This window comes from Papaver somniferum, unplaced genomic scaffold (genome assembly GCF_003573695.1).
Source record: "Papaver somniferum cultivar HN1 unplaced genomic scaffold, ASM357369v1 unplaced-scaffold_128, whole genome shotgun sequence".
In the NCBI taxonomy this organism is placed as follows: Eukaryota; Viridiplantae; Streptophyta; class Magnoliopsida; order Ranunculales; family Papaveraceae; genus Papaver; species Papaver somniferum.
This window is the reverse complement of record NW_020621936.1, coordinates 13899393-13921624: the sequence shown is the minus strand read 5'-3', so window position 1 is coordinate 13921624 and position 22232 is coordinate 13899393. Positions and strand designations below refer to the sequence as shown.

Sequence of the window (22232 nt, the reverse complement as noted above, 5' to 3'; positions counted from 1 at the left end):
TGGTTTCATGACCCAAACGCAATTCTGGTCACTTTTATGTGACCCAAAATCAAAATATACCTAATATTTATATATTCAATTCCATTTTCACAGTGAGTTTCCAAATGATAACCATTTGCACGGATATCTTTGAAGCTCAACAAGGTACGATTATCTCTTAGTGCATATAGAGCTTCTGTGACTTTAATCATTGTGCCATTTGGCAATAAAAATTGAGCATTACCTCGCCCAATGATCACTTACGATGATCTAATCATCGTAGTCACAGAGGATTTATAAGGAATTAAGTCAGCAAATAATTGCATATTTCTTAAAATAGTGTGTGTGGTGCCATTATCAGCTAGGCACTCAATCTCTTCTGGAGACGACATCTCTACAAATAAATGGTACTGTCATAAAATCCGAACAATTTATCTCATGTACTTCAGAGAATTCGGTCACACCATTCAATCATACAATAGATTTTCAAAATAAAAATTAAATCCAAAGCATAATGAATACCCATAAAAATTAAAAACTACTGATCCATCAACAAAAAAAAACGATAATTTAAGACTACTTAACATAGTTTAAGTCATCAAAAGAAATATTTAAACCAAAGTCTTTTAAACCATAAAACTAAGAAAATAAACAAATGTTTAATATTAGAGGATAACCGAAACAAAACAGTAATCAACCAAAATCAGATGTTTCCATTAGGGCATGGTTCTTGTTGCCCTGGAAGTCTGAAATGGTGAAGTTGACATCTGGGGCATGATCATGTTCTTCCACACAGTGAGCTTCTTGATCTATAGATTCCCGGTACTTTTTGTAGCTGGATGCTACTTTGGCACTATCCTTGCATTGCTGGTACCAATGTACGGAGACTCCACACATGTAACAAGGTGCATTTCCATTCTCGACCTTCTTAGGTGTGGGGTTCTTATATGTTTTTTCAACAGTGTTGCCCCTACCACTAGGTCCAGAATTAACATCTCTAGACCAGGTATTTGAATGCCCTCCACGCCTATGGCCCCTTTCACGATGACCCTTTTTTCCTATTCCACGTGGGTTATTATCCCCACGTGAGTATGGAGCATGAGAATATGAATCAACATTTTTAACCCTCTTTTATTTGGGGTGTTTTCCTTTGTTATCCTTGCCATGGTTAGCCTCGGGAATTTTCTTCTTCCCTGGGGCTCTAGCATTGTTGTTTACTAGAACTTCATTGTGCCTTTCGGCCACCCACAATAAGTTGATCAACTTGATAAAAATTGTTCTTCTATTATTATCAACCTCTATGCGGTATTGGTTTGCTAGAATAACAGATGACAAAGTGAAAGTAGACAATGTCTTTTGAATCATGTCTTTATCTGTGATTTTTATCCCACAGAAGTTAAGTCGTTCTTGTAGCTTAAGCATGTCTTTCTGGAAATCACCTACCTTCACATAATCAAGAAACCGGATGTCATTCCACTATTCATTCAACTGTGGGAGAAGGGAATCCTCAATGTTCCCAAAACGGCTTGCTAGTGCATCTCACGGTTCTTTAGGACACTTTATGTGTTGGTATCCCCAAAGGAGATTAGGATCAATATGTTTCTTTAAATATCGGAGGGCTTCGAACTTTTCTTTTTCAGTTGCGGAGACACCATCTTTGTCAGTAGAGGGTTTGATGGTGTGAGTGCATTCTTTTGCTATAAAATCGATCTCCACATCAGTCATCCAACGGCGATACTCAAGTCCATATGTGTTCAACAATCCAAATTCTTGTCGGATTGATTCCGTCTTGCTCATTTTTCCGAAAGATTAAAAGCAGAAAAGAACAAAACAGTAGTACCAAAATCCAAGAGAGCTTTATTTTGATGTTGGATTGGAGAAAAACAAAAAAAGACAGAGGTACCGACGGAATGTAGTGAGATGGGATTTCCGAGATTGCACTATGAACGTATGATTAGAATAAAAAAAATCCTTTTAGCAGGGTAGAGCTCGTGATTATAATGAGTTGAAGTAAGAATAAGAAACAGAGAAAAGAGAGAAGAACTTTTCATTAACTAGAGAGGGGGACCCCATTACATAGGTATATCATTCTATTTATACAAGAGTAAAGGGGAAAACCCTAGTATACTAATGGACCGCACATCCATGGGACATATGCCCCATAACACTACAAGAATTATTACAATGCCTTAAATAGGAAATTATTGAGACATAGGAAAACATAAAACTGTAATAAAAGTCAAGTCAATCATTGAAAAATATTGACCTACTATACACAGATTTCTAACACAAGTACATTATATTTTCACACATACTAATGACACAAGTACATTGTCTAATACAACCCCTTCAACGTGACACTGGCTAACACAGTATCAATTGAGAAGCTAAACATTACAGAACAATGTACTAAACAAAAACAAAAAACTAATCATCTGCTGAAGTTATCTGAACGAAAGAAGTTGTTGAAGTAATTGATGATGAAACAGAGATACCGAGCAACTGATTTAATAACCTGGTAAAAGTTGGAGAACATAAACCTTCAGTGAAGAGATCTGCCAACTGATTTTCAGATGCAATATGTTGTAGTTGAAGAAATTTTTCCTCCACCAATTCTCTAACTGTGTGATATTGTATTTCTATGTGCTTTGTCATGGCATGAAAAACTGGGTTAGTAGCCAGTGACAGAGCACTAGTATTATCACATAAAAGTAAAGCAGGACCATCCAACTGAATATGTAAGTCAGCTAAAAGATAAGACAGTTGTTAAACAAAGGTATTTGAAAGGTATTGTTGCATTTTTCAGAAATTGCATTAAACAACAAAGTATTCCTCTTGTCGGAGTAATACCCAGGTTGTTTAATGCACATTGTTCAAAGGTATTACTCTGACAAAGGTACTTTAACTGACAAAAACTTCCCTTTGTTAGAGTAATACCCATGCCAATAGTGTCTTTCAAATACCTTAATCTTCTTAACAAGTTGTAAGTGCATATATGTGGGTGAGTGCAGCATTCTTTCCGTGTCTAACAACTCTAGAGTATACTTCTTTTAAGTTAATATGATAGAATCTATAGTTCTCACTGCCTCCAAACCAAGAAAATATCCTAATTCACCCAATTTTTTCATAGCAAACTCTTTCTTCAGACACAATATCAAATTATTCAACATTGTAGGGAAACTCCTTGTTAACAAGATGTCATCCACATACAACAAGAGAACCACCATACCCTTTTTAGAGACATAAACAAACACGGAATGGTATGAAATAGACTTTTTAAACCCACAAGATATAAGAAAAGTGTTGAATCTATGAAATCAAGCTCTGGGAGCTTGTTTCAATCCATACATAAGTTATTCTTCAAATGACAAACATAATCTGAAGGATAATCTGGATTAATAAACCGTGGTTGTGCCATATAAACATCTTCATCCAAAAAGCATGTAAAAATGCATTGCTGACATTTAATTGTCTAACTTGCCAATTATATGTAAGTGACATACATAATACAACTCTAACAGTAGTGCATTTAACTACAGGACTAAAAGTCTCATTATAATTTATCCCATCTTGCTGATTATACCATTTGGCAACTAATCTTGATCTATATCTATCTATAGTACCATATGTCTTCTGTTTAACCTTACAAACCCATTCTGAACCCAAAATATACATATGTGGCTCAGGTGGAACATAGTCCCATGTATCATTGTTCCTCAATGCAGTGTACTCATCTTTCATGGACACTTGCCATTTAGGATCCTTAATGGTTGTCTTAAAGGTCTTTGGTTCAACAATAACAGTTAAGAAAGACTTATAAATCCAATGAAATCATCTACAAAAATAATATAATACTTATAACCATTCAAGGATGGAACAGTTAGACCCCAAACACCACACTGGATTAATAAAAGAGGTTTATCAGCATGAGTAGATGAAAGTTGAAAAGGAAACTTCTTGCTTTTAGCAAGCTGACAAGGATGACACAAGGCATGGGACTGAGGTGATGATAAAGAAATTTGTTTAGAAGAATGCAATTTCTGTAGGATCATACTAGATGGATGACCTAGTATGTCATGCCAAGTTTTAGAAGATGCACTTAAAGTAGATGAGAAAGCACATGAAGTATTGATATGAGAAGGAACACATTGAATATAATATAAATTGTTAACCATTAGTCCATGATCAAGCAAAGCACCTGAATATAAATCCTTAATCTCATATCCATATGGATCAAGCTTAAAACAACAAGAATTATTCTCCGTGAACTTAGCAACTGAGACTAGATTATGTTTCATATCAGGAACTAAAAGAACCGTGTCAAGCCTAAAACTAGTTTTGGTGTCTTTATAAAAGAAGTACCAGCGGAAGTAAATTCAAGGACTTACCATTACCCACTTGCACCTTGTCCTTTCCTCTGAAGCTAGAAGTATTTTGTAGAAGACTCATATCTCCAGTCATATGAGTTGTTGCTCCTGAGTTAGCTAGCCACTATTTAGGTTCAGAAGTTGATGGATCACCAAAAACTTGGTCTTCGGTCATTGTAGTAAATGCATGTTGTTGACCCACGTTGCATGTATTGATTGTTAAAGAAGAAGAACCACCAGAAGAAAAAATAGGAGGATAATATCTAAAGTTACATCTGCTAGCATAATGTCCTTTCTTTCTACATATCTGACAATCTATGTATGAAAAATCTCTTATACCAAGCATTAAGTTGAGCAGAAGAGCTACCAGAAGAATCATTTGTTTGAACAAAATTACTGCCTTGACCATTCTTGTACCAAAAATTATTTACTTGTCAATTCTTATAATTACCCTTGGACTTGCCTCTTCCATTACCAAAACTAATATTTCTGGTATAAAAAGCAGATGGATTTTGTGCATCAAACACAATACTAGAATCTTGTTGTTAATGAGCCATTGCTCATGATTTAGGAGCCTAGGTTTTATCCCAGCAAAAGTAAATGGGACTTCTCTATTCTGTGCAATAACAACAAAGTTATCATACTCTCTTCCTAGTCCACCGATACAACTCAAAAATCAGATCTCGATATGAACCCAATTGAAAAATTATTGAAAATTAGGTATTAAATATGAAAAGATATTGAAAAATTAGGCATTGGTTCTGAAAAAGATATTAGAAAAAAGGTGTAAGATTCGTAATCTTCTACGTTGAAAAATTTGTTGGAAAAGATTTTGCAGTGTTCAAATTTTCAGCTCAGGATCGTCCGATTGATACCATGAGAGAACTGTAATATTATTGATCAAAACGATAGTTCTACAAAAGTTATTACAATGCCTTAAGTAGGCAATTATTGAGATAAAGGAAAACATAAAACTGCAATAAAAGTCAAGTCAATCATTGACAAATATTGACCTGATATACACAGACTTCTAACACAAGTACATTGTACTGTCACACAGACTGATGACACAAGTACATTATCTAATAGCATCTATTTGAGGATGTGAAGCAAATCGTTTGACACCTCATCCTCACATTCTTTGTTCACATTTCCGTTGGAGACTAATTTCTGTTAAATTCTCAATAGATCCTAGGTGGCCAAGAGTTTAGGAAGTTAACATCCTCCCATCGGAGATGCTCTTATAATCACACCATCTCACATTTTCGGAGATATACTTTTTAATCTTTTTTTAACTGTAATGGATTTGAAACTGATATTTGGGGGATATGTTTTTCTTACAAAGATATATGTTTCTACTAAAAATGGCATATTCCGAGACGTATAACACTACCATCTACTATGTTTGAAAACTAGCCGTTGAAAATTGACGGATTTTCAACCGTTGAAATTAAGATCTATAGATAGTGAAGTTTGGTAATTCGAAACAAGCTCATTTTTGGTAGATATGTAGAGCGTTGTAAGAGGAACGCATCCACTAAATATTAACTTCAAAAATTCATTACAATTTCAGTTTTACTAGGGAAAATATCATCAAAAATGTGAGATAGTGTGGATATAACCATGTGAGTGTATCCTTCCTCTTTTCTTTTTTTTGCTAAGAAGACACTTCAAGCATTAACAAAGAAAAGAGTTACAAATTACATCCATGTTTACCTTCCTATTTAGAGAGCTCAGAAAATTTGGAAGGCAGAACCAAAGACCCTTAATACTATTCTTCCTAGCCCGGCGTTCAAGCCGGTCCTCAAGAGGATTATTCAACCGCTTTATATACACAACTTTAAAAGACACATTACTATAAAGTAAATTCCGACAATTCTCTAGAAGATCTAAGATTCTCCAATCCATGTTAGAGCTGCGACCATTGAGACATTCCACCAGTTGGAGACAATCACTAGCAAAAACCACTTTGGAAAGATGCATCTCTTCTGCCCAAGAGATCCCCAAAATTAGAGCAGCAACTTCAGATTCAACTGCATCTTGCATCCATCCAAAGTCAGATCTTGCCCTTCTTACTGTTCCTGCAATATCACACCATATAACAACAATACCCATTTTAAAATCCTTAAAGGAACCATCTACAAACATAATATGATCAACTTCAATTTTTGGAATTTTAACTCCACAAGAATAGACTGTAGAAGAGCATTGGGGTACAATATAAGAACAGATCATCCTCTTAATGTCTAAGATGTTCATGTTCAAATCCACATCAACCTTCTTGAAAATCACATCACACCTCAATTTCCATATACATCATAAAACAATAGCACCAACACTAGGCCAAGAGACCTTATATGGAGATATTCCCAGATTAGAGTCATGCCAATAAATAAAGATATCATCAATCCATTCAGAATCAATATGAGTAAGATGCTGGAGGGAAAGACCAAACCAAATATGAGAGGTTGCAGAGCAATTTATGAATAAATGCATGATAGTTTCCTCATGAGAATGACAAAAAGGACAAGACACATCCACAATAGAGTTATAAAACTCCAATAAGGAGTTAACAGGGAGCATATATGCAAATATATTCCACAAAAAGAATTTTATGTTCCGTAAACAGTCGATATTCCAAACCTTTCTCCAGAAAGCAGAGTCTTCAGAAGAAGCAATATCATTCATGAAAATTCTATAAGCAGACTTAATAGTAAAATTACAATTTCTGGTATGCGGCTACATAAACAAATCAGGATGTGCTAGATTAATCCTAATAGTTCTAATCCTAATAACTTCATCATGAGAGAAAAGTTGATTCAAAAGATTAATGTTCCAACAATTATGGGAGTAATTAAAAAGTTCAGAGACAAAGAAATAATTACTACAATTATGATGCAAAGGAACAGGAGGGCTATTCTTCCCTGGAATCCAGATGGAATTCCAAATAGGAGTACAAGCTCCATTGTTTATTTTAACAACTGAATTGGCTTTAATGAATTACAACCCCTTAACAATACCTTTCCAAATCCATGAGGAAGAATCGGTTGCTTTGCCAATTTCCAACAAATTCTGATTTGGAAAGTATTTGTCTTTAAGAAAAGAAAAAAGCAAATTATTTGGATTCTTTAACATTCTCGAACCAAGTTTACAAATGAAAATCCTATTGGTAGCAAAAGAATTCTTAATACCCAATCCTCCATTTAATTTCGATTTTCCTATATCCCCCCAGGATCTAAAATAAGCAGCATGTTTAGGATTCTTTTTAGACCACCAGAAAGTTCTATGTATAGTATCTATTTTACTAGTAACAGTTTTCGGAAGAGGAAAGCAAGCCATGTGATAAGTAGACAGACTAGACAAGACATGTTTAGTGACTACAGTTCTGCCAGCAACATTCAAATTGGATTTCCTTGAAGAACTCAGCCTAGCATAGAAATTATCTATGAGGAAAGAAAAAGATTTGGTCTTATCTTTACCAATAAACAAAGGGGTACCTAGATATTTTTCAGAGCTACTAAGAAATTTCATATTAAGGGTTTTAGATAAGATCTTAATGTGTCTATGATGCATTTTTCCACTTGTTATAAAACCAGATTTATCAAAATTAATTGCCTGTCCTGAAGCTTTCGCAAAACATTAATAACCTTGAGAATGTTCCTTGCGTAAGTGACAGAGGCTTTGCAAAACAACATACAATCATCTGCAAAAAACAGATGAGAAATAGAGGTGCTATTTTTTCTGAATCTGAAACCTTGAATCAGTTTTTCATCTTCAGCTTTAATGAGCAACTGAGATAAAACCTCCATACACAAAATGAAAATATATGGCGAAAGACAGTCCCCTTGTCTAGTTCCCCTTGAAGGAAGGAAAGTATCACCCGGGGAACCATTGACTAAAACAGAGTAAGAAACTGTGCTTATACACTGATATATCAATCTACACCAGTCTTCAGAGAAGCCCAATTTCTTAAAAACAGACAATATAAAAGACCATTCTAATCTATCAAATGCTTTAGAAAGGTCAAGCTTTATTGCTATATGACTATTTTTCGAAATTTTCTTTTTTGCTTTAAAGGAATGAAGAATTTCATGAGTTATCACAATATTGTCATGAATTTGACGATTTGCTACAAAAGCAGATTGGTAAGGAGAGATCAGAGAATCTAACATAGGCTTTAATCTATTAGTTAAAATTTTTGAAATGATTTTGTACACACAATTGGACAGACTGATAGGTCTGAAATCATGAGGGGTGGCAGCATTCTTGATTTTAGGAATTAAAGATATATAAGCAAAATTTGTTTGTTTAAGAAGGAACTTATTCATGAAAAAACTCTCCACATGCGAAACAACTTCAGAATGAACAATATCCCAATTGTCCTTGAAAAACCAGGCGGGAAACCATCCGGGCTTGGAGAGCTCCAAGGTGCCATCATATTAACTGTATCCAAGATTTCTTGGTAGGAGGGGATGGCAATTAAGGAGGTATTCATATCTTCAGTAATAATAGGAGAGATGCAATTTAAATATTCCTCAATGTCTTTCTCACAAGGATTCGAAGAAGTATAAATTTTCTTGGAATGCTTTGCAAACAAATCAGCAACTTGTTCCTTGTTTTCCAACCAATTACCCTGATCATCCCTCATAGTGTGGATTCTGCTATACATATTTCTTAGTCTAACAGTGTTATGAAAGAAACTCGTATTCCTATCATAATGTGTGAAGTAGTTTATTCTGGATTTTTGCTTATAGAAGCAATGTTCTATTTCATACCAATAATCTAGCTGTTTGGAGTAGTTTAAAATATAGCCACCAATCTGAGGAGTATAAGGCATAACTTGCAGTTTTTCTAACTCAGCATTTAGTCTACCTATGGTAGTCTTAATGTGACCAAAGGAGTTAACATTCCACTTTCCTGAAACCTCCTTAACATGACTGAGTTTTTTGACAACAACAAAATAGGGAGAACCAGACACACTCCAAGACCAAGAATTATTCAGAACATCTTTAAATTAAGGATTAAGTTGCCAACACTTAAAAAACTTATACGGAATGTTGACATTCTTCTCATAATGAAAACACTTAATCAAGATAGGACTGTGATCAGAGTAAATTCTACCTAGGTTTGTGACTCGAGTCTGGGGTAAAACTGAGACCCATTTATCATTCATAAAAGATCTATCCAATTTCTCAAAAATCAAATCAGCAGGGTTTTTAAAACTTCGATTACACCAAGTTTAAGGGTTACCATAAGCAAAAACTTCATTCATATTCATTTTTATTAAAGATTCTCTAACAAAATTCGGAGGTAAAGAACTATCAGCATTCCCTCCTTGTTTCTCAGAACTATGAAGGATGAAATTAAAATCGCCAACCAGTAACCAAGGGTTATTGTTATTGGGCAACATGTCATTCAAGAAATTTCATTGATTTCTCTTACCATACAGAGATAAAGATCCATAGATAAAGGAAATGACACACTTTTTTATAGCAGGAGTAATGTCACACAGAATATGGATCATGTTAAGGGAGCAACCTAGCACTTCAATATTCGAATTTGAAAAATAACCAAAAGCAAGCCCACCCGATTTACCAACAGCAGGAATAAATACCCAAGAATCAAAAGGTAAGTGATGAATGTATTTTCTAACTGTATCTTCATCTACCATAGTTTCCATAAGACAAACACTATCCAGCTTATACTTTCTAACAAGATTAAACAAATGTCTCCATTTATTATCAGAGCAACAACCATTTATGTTCCAACTTAAAAACTTCATATTTAAAAGCACAGGAAAACAGTAATAGTAGAAAAAACAAAACGAACAAACTAAGTAGATATGATAAAGAAGGAATAAACTTAAATGAAATCAGAACAGGAAAGGAGGAAAATATGATGTACTTACTAGGTCATGAGAAGAAGAGGTTTCAGTAGCCATAGAGTCCGAGTCTAGCATCATGAGATCGATTTTCTTTTCGAAATCTTCAGCGGTGACAACAGGTTCAGGAGGTACCATAAAAATCGGCATTGGTTCAAGGATGATAGTGTCTTTAAATTCATCATTAAGACCCATGTCACTAAAAATGATATTTTTAGAGTTGAGAGACATAAAAGCTTCTGAGGAGTAATTAATATCTGAAGAAGAACCAAAAATAAAACCCGAAGACGAGACCACAGTTTGAGAAAAGGTGGAACATGAAGTAACCCAGAAAACATTTCCTCCTGAAGAACCCATACTAGAGGATTCACCCAAATTTCCCACAATAAAAGAGACATCTGAAGGAGGTGTAAAAGGTGGTAAAGAAGAAATAGGATGCCAATAAGGCGTAGGCATGAAAGTAAAAGAAGAAGAAACAGAAGGAGAATTATGGGATGATGTTTCAAATACAGTTCTAGGTCTTTTACCTTTCCTATCAAAATGCGTACCACCAAGTGTATGAGTTAAGTTATCAAAAGGCGACAAAAATTTCGAGTACATAGGAGGATCAGGACGAGACGAGGAGCCACCAGTATTTGAGTTTTCTCTAATGTTCAAAGGAGGTGGTGATGACAACATAGAGTATGTAGTATGAGAAGAAAGAGTTGAAATCTTGTTACCTAGAGCCCCTGCAGGTTGAAGACATACTGAGAAAGCAGACGGCTTGGATTGTCCTTGAGCATTACAAGCACCAGAACCAGCAATTGAAGAGCCTGCTCCACTAGAATCTCGCTCAGCAGCAATGTTCATTCCTCGATTAGGTACAACCACATGAGTAGCTCTTGGAGTAGGAGATGGAAGTGCTCTGACATAGATTCTCGACTGAATTTCCTTACACTTTTCCTCATCATGGAGGAGAACAAAACATCTCTTACAAGCACAGAAAGGCAATTTTGGATAAAATGCAGTCATATAGTAAGTCTTACTATTAGTGTTAAAAACTACCTTTCTTGTTAATGGAGAGTTAAGGGGAACCATGAGTTTGGCTTCATAACTATTCCCAGCTGGGGTTTCACCCGCAACAAAAGTACTTATCTGATCAAACACCTCACGAACTCTGCCTTTGTTCACAAGATCAGTAGGGATATCAACTTGAACCGGCATAGTGTAGTTTCCCAGACCAGATCAAAAACCGATTCCAGTTTGTTCAAAGGTTGCACTAAAAAACAACTGACCAAACAAAAGTGAAGGCCTACAGGTAAAAGCAATATCTCTATCTTGAGACTTCTTAAACATGACCACAAATAAATTTTGAATACCCATCCCTCGAATATATGGTTTTGCAAGCTTGAAGTCTGAAGAGTTAATGGGCCAGATTCTGTTAAGGTGATGCTTCACTGAAGTTTTGTAGTAACTACGAGAGTTATCACAGAGTAAAGCAGCAAAGATATGTGGAAATTCTTCAACTAGGTCTAACACTCTAACTTGATCAACAGAATAAGCCATAGGATAACAACAACTAGTGAAACTCAGAAAGGTAAAGAAGAACTAAGGTTTGCAGTGTGAAGAAACTAAAGAACAAACATTGTATTTATAGAGCAGTAAGTAATTAGATAGACAATACATTAACTCAGTTGTTGGAAGTGACATATGATTGAAACTGCACCACTGACAAAAACTTCACGCTTGAGTGAATTAACCATTATTAGCATGCAACTGATAACTCAAATATGCTTATTCTCAATACATAGAAGATCAAAGAGCAGCTGAACAAAGAAATAAAAACTGCCAAGTGTATCAATACTTTTGAAGCAGCCACCCTTAATAAGGAGCATTAGTGAACTGATTAAAAAGATTTTATCTCTCTTAATATAAAATTAGCAGCATAGTGGGAAGATAAAAATATTAACACAACTTTTCATGTAGAGGAAACAAACTTTTAATTCCAACAAGAAACTCCCGGTGGATTAATACAGAATCAAAGCCTATGAAGCTATCTAACAGTCCCAATATAATCATCATTAAGGAATGACTTCACTGAGATAAAGCATATTTAAAATCTTCAAAACAGAACAATTCAGAAGTATATTATCAAGGAAGCGGAATCTTAACTTGAAAAGCATAAAATCCCTATGTATTATCCAATCCCTACACATAGTAGGATCTCACAAAGAACCTAGAAACCTCAGAGCGACTCAACTGTCTTCTTTAAATAAAGAGTAACAATGGTCTGACGAGTGATTTTAAAAAGACAGTATTCGGAGTATCATACCGAGAACCAGACTAACCCATCTTTTCTTATATCCCAATTGATTATAGAATCTCATGATGTAGAACATCGAACTCTGTGACTTTACCTCCATTAGCTCATGACCTAAAATAAAAATTAGCAGAAAGAAAGAAATAGAAGACCGGAAGGAAACAAATCAATAAGAGATTAGATATTTTACAAAATCAAACCTAGCTTATCATCATTAAAACAAATATAAAACTTCAATTGCAGAAAGAAAACGAAAAAACTATCAAAGTTAGGTAAAAAACTTTAGCAGCAAAAACAAAACAGATTGAGTTAAAATTAGTACATAATAGACAGGATTAAGGTATAAGAAAGCTAACAAACCATGAAATTGGGAAAAAATCCAGAAGAGAATTCCTGAATAGAACTGAGATTGATGAAGATGAAGGCTATGTTGACTTAGTCAACATCGCAAGAAAATCGCCTCCACTTATATTCTTGACAATCGCCTTTGCACGCTTTACCCGTATCCTTCCTCTTTTTCTAATGATTCAATTATTTGTGTAAAAATTAACATTTAGCCCCATTTTTAATGGGCTTTAGACGCTCTAGTCCACCCCTCTTAAGCCTGGTACTTTCTGGTTCAAATTTACCAAATCTCAAACGAGTCGGTCCTTATTTGAACGATTTAGTCCTAAACTTATTTTTGGATAGACAAAATTGACCTTCATGTAGAAACCATGTGGGTTTCTAATTCATTTTTGGTTTCTTCATTATCCTGTGACGACGAAGCTCTGCACCGAAATGTTATAGGTTTTTGATATTCATCACGTTTCATCTCGATTATCAGAAGTTGGTTAACAATTTTTTAATTTGTATTTGAGATCTAATTAGTTAGATCATTGAATTTCTCCACAAAATTTACCAGATCTCAGGTAATTCCAGATTTCCTTTTTTTCCATTTCTGAAAATTTTAGGATTTCGTTTTATTCTTCGAATTTTTCTTTGATGATTATGAGAACTAGAGATGATGAAGACTCATGATGATCTGACCTATTAAAAGCTGAAACTAACAATTCCTCTTAATTCCATCTCTTTATCTCTTTGACACTGATTGATTTGTGAGGCATCTTTATAAAATGTTACGATTAGGGTCACACTAGCTTATCAATAATCTTTGAGATTCATTTATTATTGCACTGAACGATAACAGCCATGATAAGTTTCCTTCGAGAAACTAATTCTTGAATATTATGTGCCAATTTTTAATTTTTGAGGTTTTTATCGAGTAACACTCCCTAATGTTACTTCACAGATTTTTTTTTTTCTTCTTTTTCTAAATGTATAGTCCTTTGCTCTTGCTTTATGTTGATGTAGTTGGTAGAGATGAATTTGCTGATGACTGATGGTAACAACTTGCGTTACCTTGAGGTACTATGAGGACATAAATTTATTAATATCTTTACAAATTTACTGATGACCGGTAGTCCATAGAGAATGCCTTGTATCTTTTGGATTCACAAAAGAAACCAACATCTAAAGGTTTTGAGGATTTTCTTATTTTAGGAGTAGAACTGGTTAAAAAGTTATTAGTTTCTCGAGTTTACAAGGTTTTAGTAGTTCACCTCTCTTTGTTATGATCTAAATTCGGCATTTTATAGCTTCTTTTGTTATTTGTTCGATATCGAACAGTCTATCTGACTGTTTAGATGACCATTTTCAGGGTGGTAACAGAAGTGACCAAACTCGCCTGGGAGTTGGATTTTCTACATGTAGAATCATGGTATGTATCCCTTGGGAAATGAAAATTTAGCACAATGCTTTATTATATGGAGAAATCTTTAATGTGAACCCGTAACTACTTCTGTTTAGGTTCCTTACATGCATATCTATCATGGGCACTAATTAGTTCTGTTTAAGTTCCATATTTGAGCATCATATATTCCTATCTAATCTGTGCAACAATTTATGTCTTTCTCTCACCTCTTCTTTATTGGATTTAATTCATGAAAAATTGGTGCGCAGTTTTAAATTCATTATTTCGTCAAGCGACTCAAGTCATAGTAATTTTCTACTTAAATTGAGGTATCAGTGCCAATGGTGTAAAAACCGAGCTATGACAAATGACTTCTACAAAATGGGTGTATTTTCTTGTACACCAGTTATTACGTAGTGCACATTAAGGTGCACCCGTTTTTTTGTGCTTGTTATACGAGGAAGATGAATAAGGATTATTAGTGTACTTTCCATATTTCAAATAAACTGTATTTTAGTTATAGAGAAATGAATTTGGGCATCATAGTCCTAAGTGGAAGTTGCTAATGTTTTTGGGCCAGGAATTCATAAAGAAGCCAGCGATTACGAAAAGTGCAGTTGTGTTACTGCATTTTAATTAAGTTGACTCACATTTTCTATTGGACTTTTAGCTGATACAAATGTATATTGCATTTTAGTATATTGCATATTAAGATAATACATATTAGGACATATGACTTGACTTTCCATGCTTTTTATTAACTGTACCAACAAGGAAAGTTGATCCTATATAATTATGGTGTTTCTGCGTCTCTGCGGATCCAGAACATAAACTTAGGGTGGTTTGTATGAAATAGTCCTGTTCAGAACGTAGCATTTTTATAGTTTCAAATAAAGAAATTCACTGTCCATTACCATTTCAATTAAGGATTCTTAATTGCACTCGACATATCTAAATATCCATAGTCCTCCTTGCATAAGGAGCAAGATACGTACATTATGTTGGACCCCATGGAATTATTTTATTTGGTCTTCTAAGCTTGCATATACGAGCATTTGGGTATAGATGTTATGGATACACATGTGTACATGGTTGTACACATGTTCTTTGTTAATGTGTACATAATTGTACACCTATTGATTTTTAGATATGAAATAAATCCTTTTGCTGGATCTATGGTTCCTCAGTCTCCACCTCCAAGGTTTCATCTGCTAGTTGTAAGTACTACTCTTTTGTCATGTGATGTTCGTAAATATGATCATATGAAACGGAGAGAAATATGGAATTTTGCACTAGTTAAATTGAATGTTTTTTTATATCGAAAATAAATTGTATTCGATCGGTTTCATTTTCAATTCATTTTAGTGAGTAATAACTGGAAGTTCAATTTCTGTTTTTAACCTTATGACTCATATTTCTACAGTATAGAGAAATTCATCCAGTTGTTAGTACAGTCACTCCTTCTGTTATCCTAATACTTTCCACCATCGCCTTTTGGTTTATCTGCTTTCAATAAAAGAAAACTAAGACACAAAAATTGGACAGTAAGTAGATACTACATCTAACATGACACCTAAGGTCATATGATTTCTCTGTACTAACTTTCATTTCGTGATTTATCATTTAAAGGATAGTCGTTGAATTTGTGTTTTTGGATTTTTCTTACAAATTTATTTGTATATGGTTGTATATAATTGTTTACCTTTTTCTGGTTTTTCATTTTCTCAAATTATATAGAAGTTGAATTGCAACAATCACCTTTTGTTATCGAGTTGTTAATGTGTACATAGTTGTACATCTGTTCATTCTTGATGTGTACCTAATTGTACACCTATCATTAATGTGTACATGGTTGTAAATTTGTTTATCGTCATTAATGTGTACATAATTGTACACATATCATTAATATGTACATAGATCAAATGAAGTATATAAATCCTTGAACTCCCAACATGTATAATTGTAGTAGTGCCCGCCTTCATACATAGTCTTTCTTTTCTAACTCCGCAAGTGCAATTGCAGGCCATATACTAGCAGTTGAGATTGTAACCATACGTCGTGCATACTACTTTCCAGTACACAAGTACTGAAGTAAAGCGTTACCGACTGCAGGAAGGCATGGTTTTCTACAACAAGCATGAATACCGCGTCGTATGGGTACTTTTTTTGTAGATTTCGGAAAGAGCTTTACGAATATATAAAGTTTGTGAATTTTGGACGAGCGGTTTAAAAGATAAATTGTTTTTTAATTATTTATACATTATTTCAAATTGATGACGTCATTGTGGACTAAACTGTAAATATTTGTATATTTGTACAACACTGTAAATAATAAGGTTATTAGTGTACTTTTTCATATTTTGAATTAATTTGTACCTAGTTGAATCGGGTTGAACTAAACCGTATTTTTGGACTGGTTTTTGGACTAAACCATATTTTTCCCATTATTTGTTGCCATTAAAATATAGTGAACACTCATCCCCTTCCGTCCGCAGTGTAGTGTCAGTAAAGGATTGGAACTTGGAATCTTATTAGTTATTTTCCCCATAGAGCCGCCCAGTTAATGCCGATTGGCGTAAAATAGAACACAGATTAGATTCCCTCATCTCCCCTTTGGCTCCCTTCACTCACTTTTTCTTGGATTGAAAAGAGACTAGAAAAAGGATTGTACTTTTTCAAATCTTTTCCTTAGTTCATCTTTATACCCAAAATTCCCGCTATTCAATTCAATGGCGCTTGGAGTCAGTATTTCTCCCTCATTATCTTCCTCATCCATCTTCGTTAAGTATCCGCAAAATTTCCCCAAATTCTTGTCTCCCAACGCTTCTTATTCTACCACTTCTTTGTCGCCTTTTCTCAAATTTCACCATCAAATTCCAGGCAGGTACACCCTCCTACCTCTCTTCCTTTATTCCCCTTTCCTACTTTCACCTGATTATGTTTCTCTTATTACACAGTTCACAAAACCAAATTGCATAGGAAAAAGACGAGAATCACTTGCTCTGAGAAAACCCCAACTACAACTGAGGTTGTCAAAGAGAGAAGTGTTTCTGTGCTTCTTTTGGCTGGAGGAAAGGGCACCAGAATGGGTGTAAGTTTCTCTTTTCTTGTTCAGTTATTATTATATATACTGTGTTCAGCTTCTAGAGGTTGATTATATATTATATGTTCTGGGTATTGGTACATTTTGTATATATAGATGAATTATCTCTGTGTTTGTATGTAGGCAAGCATGCCAAAGCAGTATATTCCACTCCTAGGTCAACCCATCGCTCTATATAGGTAATGAATGCATAATTTTTAATACATTTGTATACAAATCTTTACAAGTCTTCCATGTTTTTTAATCTACTGCTTGATTTATGAAGACGTTTTATTCGTGGACTAGCTGGTGGCATGTGAGTTTGAAAGTGTACACCATAAACTGTACTTGTATCTAGAACTAATTTGCAATTGAACTCTATATTATAGAGCATATGAGAAATTAGCCTAATGTCACCACTGCATTCCGTCTTAGAGTTGGTTGCTTGACACTTGACAGGGTTCACCTCTAGGAGGTATCATAAAGTGGATTAAGTAGATAGTTTCTGAACTTATAACTATTTTATACATCGTACCTGTAAGTCCTGTACTTGCCAGGAATTAACTTATAACAAGATTTCACAACCATTTGAATAACTATAGCGCAATAGTATGTCATGTCTGGAACTGGATTTGTGACTCTGTGATCTCGAAAGCATTACATGAAAACCAAGTTGCTGGTAGAGTGTTACAGATTGTGAAACAGATACCCTATTCTGTGTATTTGTCTCTGCTTATGTTCTTCAGAACCCGAGTTCTAATTCCTATCATTCATTTGTAGTTTCTACACTTTCTCATGCATGATTGAAGTGAAGGAAATTATTGTCGTTTGTGATCCGTCTTACAAGGATGTCTTCGAAGGTTTGTAGAAAATTCTGTGTTTTCATATAAATTTTGAGCTTAGTTTTACTCTCATTATTTTGGTTCCAAATGTATATGCCAATTTGATGGCTCGAGTTAGTTTCCCTTTGTTAGGTATTGTTAGTTTTTGCATTTCCTCTTTCTTCTTCTAATTTCTCCTTTCAGGCAGACCATTTGATGTGTATTATGCTATAGTGGACATCACAAGTCAATTATCTTTATTTTAGACAATCGTGAAAAGATCCATGTAGACCTCAAATTTGCATTGCCTGGAATTTGCATGCCAAGATTCTGTCTTCAGTGGACTTCAGGTGCATGTTCTTTCTGTTGTGAGGTTATTAATATTGATTCTTCTCTTCCTCAATCCTTTAACTGTGATATGTTTTAAGTTTTTATAGCAGTCTTTCCTGCACTCAAGTTATTAATCATCTGATTATTGGTATATTTTGAATCTTTGATCCTTTAATTATCCTATTAATCATCAGAATTTTAGGAGTTGGCAGCCTATGTCATTTAGGTTTGCCACACGTCCTCATCAACTGGTTGATTGGTTGGTTTTTTTTAACTCCCTCGTGCTTGAGTACATCCTGTGTCACTATGTACCTGTTCTCTACATGACTGCTCAACTTGTTCGTTGACCGATAAATGGTTTTGAGTTTGTGGTACCGTATTCTCGTAGTGTTCCTTGCATTTATCTGGTACACTCTTGTAGATCATTAGATCGTATTTGAACTGTTCACTGAAATGTTCAGCATTTGATACTTTCAAATCCAGATGTTTGAGTAAGAAAAAAGATTGTATTATTACTTTATGTTCATGTCAGCTTTAACCCAGTCACACAATTACATTCTATTTTTCTACTTTTCCAGGCAATAGATGTTAATTCAGAACTCGTATGCGTTCACGACTCAGCGCGACCTCTCGTATTAGCTGAGGATATAAAAAAGGTTGGACCTGAGAGTTATATACAACATTTGTTTACTTTTACGGGACAGTGCAACTAGCATGCTTTATAGTTTGTTTGAACATCGATTATGTTTATTAGTGCAAATGAATTTCCTTTAAGTGGGAATTTAACTCCCACATCTATGTCCATGTTCTGAAAATTAACAACGCCGATTTACATGATTTAATTATCAAAAATATAAGAGTATCCTACTTGAGTACATGACAAAGAAATGCTACATGATCTTCGCATTTAAAGCAGTATTCCAAATTTCTGTTGTTGCTGCTAGGTTCTAATTGATGGTCAGTTGAATGGCGCAGCAGTACTTGGTGTTCCTGTGAAAGCTACAATCAAAGAGGTTTGTATCTAAAGAGTTACTTTGAATTACAAATGATCGACAAAGTTACATCCCAACTTTGTGATTCATGTGATAATAGCAACATCTTTGAAGCAGTTGCCACCCCACATGTTACACAATCCTATAATGGTTTTTACTTTCTACTCTTAGTTATGTTTCTTCATACAGCTTTTCCATAACCTTAACGATCATTCAACAAGACGATACTTCTTATTGATTTGTCAGTCACAGATGAATATATGCACTTCTTCGAATGTGTTATGGATACTTCTTCTTTTTTTCCTATTCAAGCCTTTATACTTCTGTGCAATTTGTTATTCGTCCAACACCTACAACATGTAGCTTTCAAATATATTGCCAAAAAGTGTTTGAGTATGTTACCAGAACCAGATTTGCGAAAGCATGTCTCTGTACTTTCTGCTCCCTCCACAAAGATTTTCTGTTTATTCTTTATAGTTGTCGTAAATTGGTTTAAACTGGTACAGGGTCACTTGAAAAGTCTGTCACAGAAAAAAGTGGAGGAAGTTAAGATATTTTGTTAACCGGTTAGGAGAAAGTGAGTAAGATAAAATCTGCTCATGAGTCGAGGTATTAAATGTTTGATGAGAGGACCAAGGCTTTGTTGGGCAAGAAAGTGTGCAGAAATTAGAGAATAGTGATGGAAATTGTGGATTTAGGTTGTAGTTATGTAGTTATTTCGAGGCTAAGTAGGGTACTTGAATGGTGTAACCACTCCCCTTCCTTCAAGGGGTAACGGCTGATTCAAGATCAGCATATCAAGCATTATAACTAAAGACCAAAGACCAAACACCAAAACCCGTTTCTAGTAGCAAGTACCGGGTTGGGTAGGAGACAATGTTAACTCCCGAAAATTGGACATAGTTTTTACGTCGGCCTGACCAAGCCTTGCACAACCCATAGGCATCAAGCATTATAACTAATCACATCTTAATTGTATTTCTAGTAAATATCCATGCGATCTCGTGTACTATATATAATGATGAGATCGGTCTATGTTTCTTGTTGTATATGCAGGCAAATAATGCATCCTTTGTTGTTAAAACACTGGACAGGAAGACGCTTTGGGAAATGCAGACCCCCCAGGTAACCTGGACGCATATATTTTCCCGCTCGGTATGTTCTTGCTAGATATTCTTGACATATAAAAGGTGGGTCTCGTTGCAGGTTATGAAGCCCGAGTTACTTAGAAGAGGTTTCGAGCTAGTAAACGAGTACGTAATAAACTAAAACTTTCCAGTAAACACTATTTTAACTTTTGACTTTGATTTAATACTGCTTTTATAAGATTGAAATTAACATCTTTTTTATGCAATCAATAGTTATAGTGAGTTTATATAAGTAACAGCAGCCATCCGCCGAGAAACAGACTTCATGATAACAAACTTATCACAACTATTTAATATTAGTATTCCCTTTTGTCTCAAAATTTCATAAAAGGAGCTAGTTCATCTTCTTCTTTTGACTTGAATCATTTTTAGTACATGGTGAGGACGATCAGAGAAATTATTTGACATTTTTTTATATGGGGCTATGTTCCATAACTGACATTGCAGGAAAAGCCTTGAAGTCACTGATGACGTCTCTATTGTGGAGCACCTTAATCATCCCGTGTACATCACTGAAGGGTCTTACACCAACATTAAGGTTAGCCAAAATCACTTCCTTGTTAAAGTATAGCAAATAATTAGTTCTGTGTTTTTTAACCCAACATCTATCTAGAGCTTTAGAACAGATTTCAGTGTTTGGAACCTTCGTCAAAATTAAACCACATGATTACGAAGTTGAAACCCTTAGGGAAACCATCTTAGCCTAAAGATGATCAAACCCTAATGGACAGGGCAATGTGGTGCCAGACCTGAACTGATTGCAGTAAGCTTGAATCTTTTGTGTGCAGAATAGCTTTTAAAAAAATCACCTTCTTTGACGTGTAGTTTTGACAAATTGCTGCATCCAAATGTGGTTTTTTAGTTTCCTAAACGACGTTACAACGTGGTGAACAAAATCAAATTCCATTAGAAGGACAAAAGTATTATAGTTTTACTTGTGTGTGAAATTTGCACTTCGAAACGAACATTAATAAAATCTTTTGGTTGCATCTATGCAGGTTACAACTCCTGATGATTTGTTACTTGCTGAGAGAATATTGAGTGTCAAGAAAGCTTAGTAAGCTAATCAATTCTTTGCTAGTTTAACCCCTGATTTTACCGTACAGCTGAATGCGCAGCCATACCGCACAGTACGATATCTAGTAGTGACTATATATGAACTTTTGAAATCAAATCAGAATCTATAAAATTCAAGTAGTCACTTGTTACATGACTAACTTTTGAGTTGAAAAACACCTAATTCGTTACACTTGGAAATTTGCTTCTTGGTTGATTAATTGGATGGCCATTTATACATAAAATAAACCTTTCCCCATCCTTGTGGTATAAATACCAGCCGGATTCCCGGGTACTCCAGTAGCAATTATCCCCACATAATCTCCAATCTCTTCTAACAAAATAGATATCATAAGTTCCTTGTACAATTTGTCCAGTACTGTTACTCCACTGCATTGAACACCAAAATCTTGTCCACTGGAATATATCTATATGAAAAGACCAATGAACATCTTGACGATGAGCGAGCTCATGCTCACCAAGATCGTCGTCTCTTGATTGACAATGAACAGTTAATGGTTGATTGTTCTCCAAGTCATTCTGAA

General features: G+C 34.8%; 1 protein-coding gene, 1 long non-coding RNA gene and 1 pseudogene across 2 annotated transcripts; 2 read left to right on the top strand and 1 right to left on the bottom strand.

The window, feature by feature from the left end:
• Positions 1-672: 672 nt before the first annotated feature.
• Positions 673-1344, bottom strand: LOC113331926. The gene is made up of 2 exons (XM_026578562.1): positions 1143-1344; positions 673-1037 (listed from the first exon to the last, which is right to left on the bottom strand). The coding sequence occupies exons 1-2, from the start codon at positions 1342-1344 to the stop codon at positions 673-675; spliced, it is 567 nt and encodes a 188-aa protein (XP_026434347.1).
• Positions 1345-13233: 11889 nt separating this feature from the next.
• LOC113332040 lies at positions 13234-16627 on the top strand. Its single transcript, XR_003351294.1, has 3 exons — positions 13234-13437; positions 14226-14285; positions 16281-16627. It is a non-coding gene; the product is annotated as an uncharacterized LOC113332040 (long non-coding RNA).
• Positions 16628-16845: 218 nt separating this feature from the next.
• On the top strand, positions 16846-21919 carry LOC113331811 (annotated as a pseudogene).
• Positions 21920-22232: the final 313 nt, after the last annotated feature.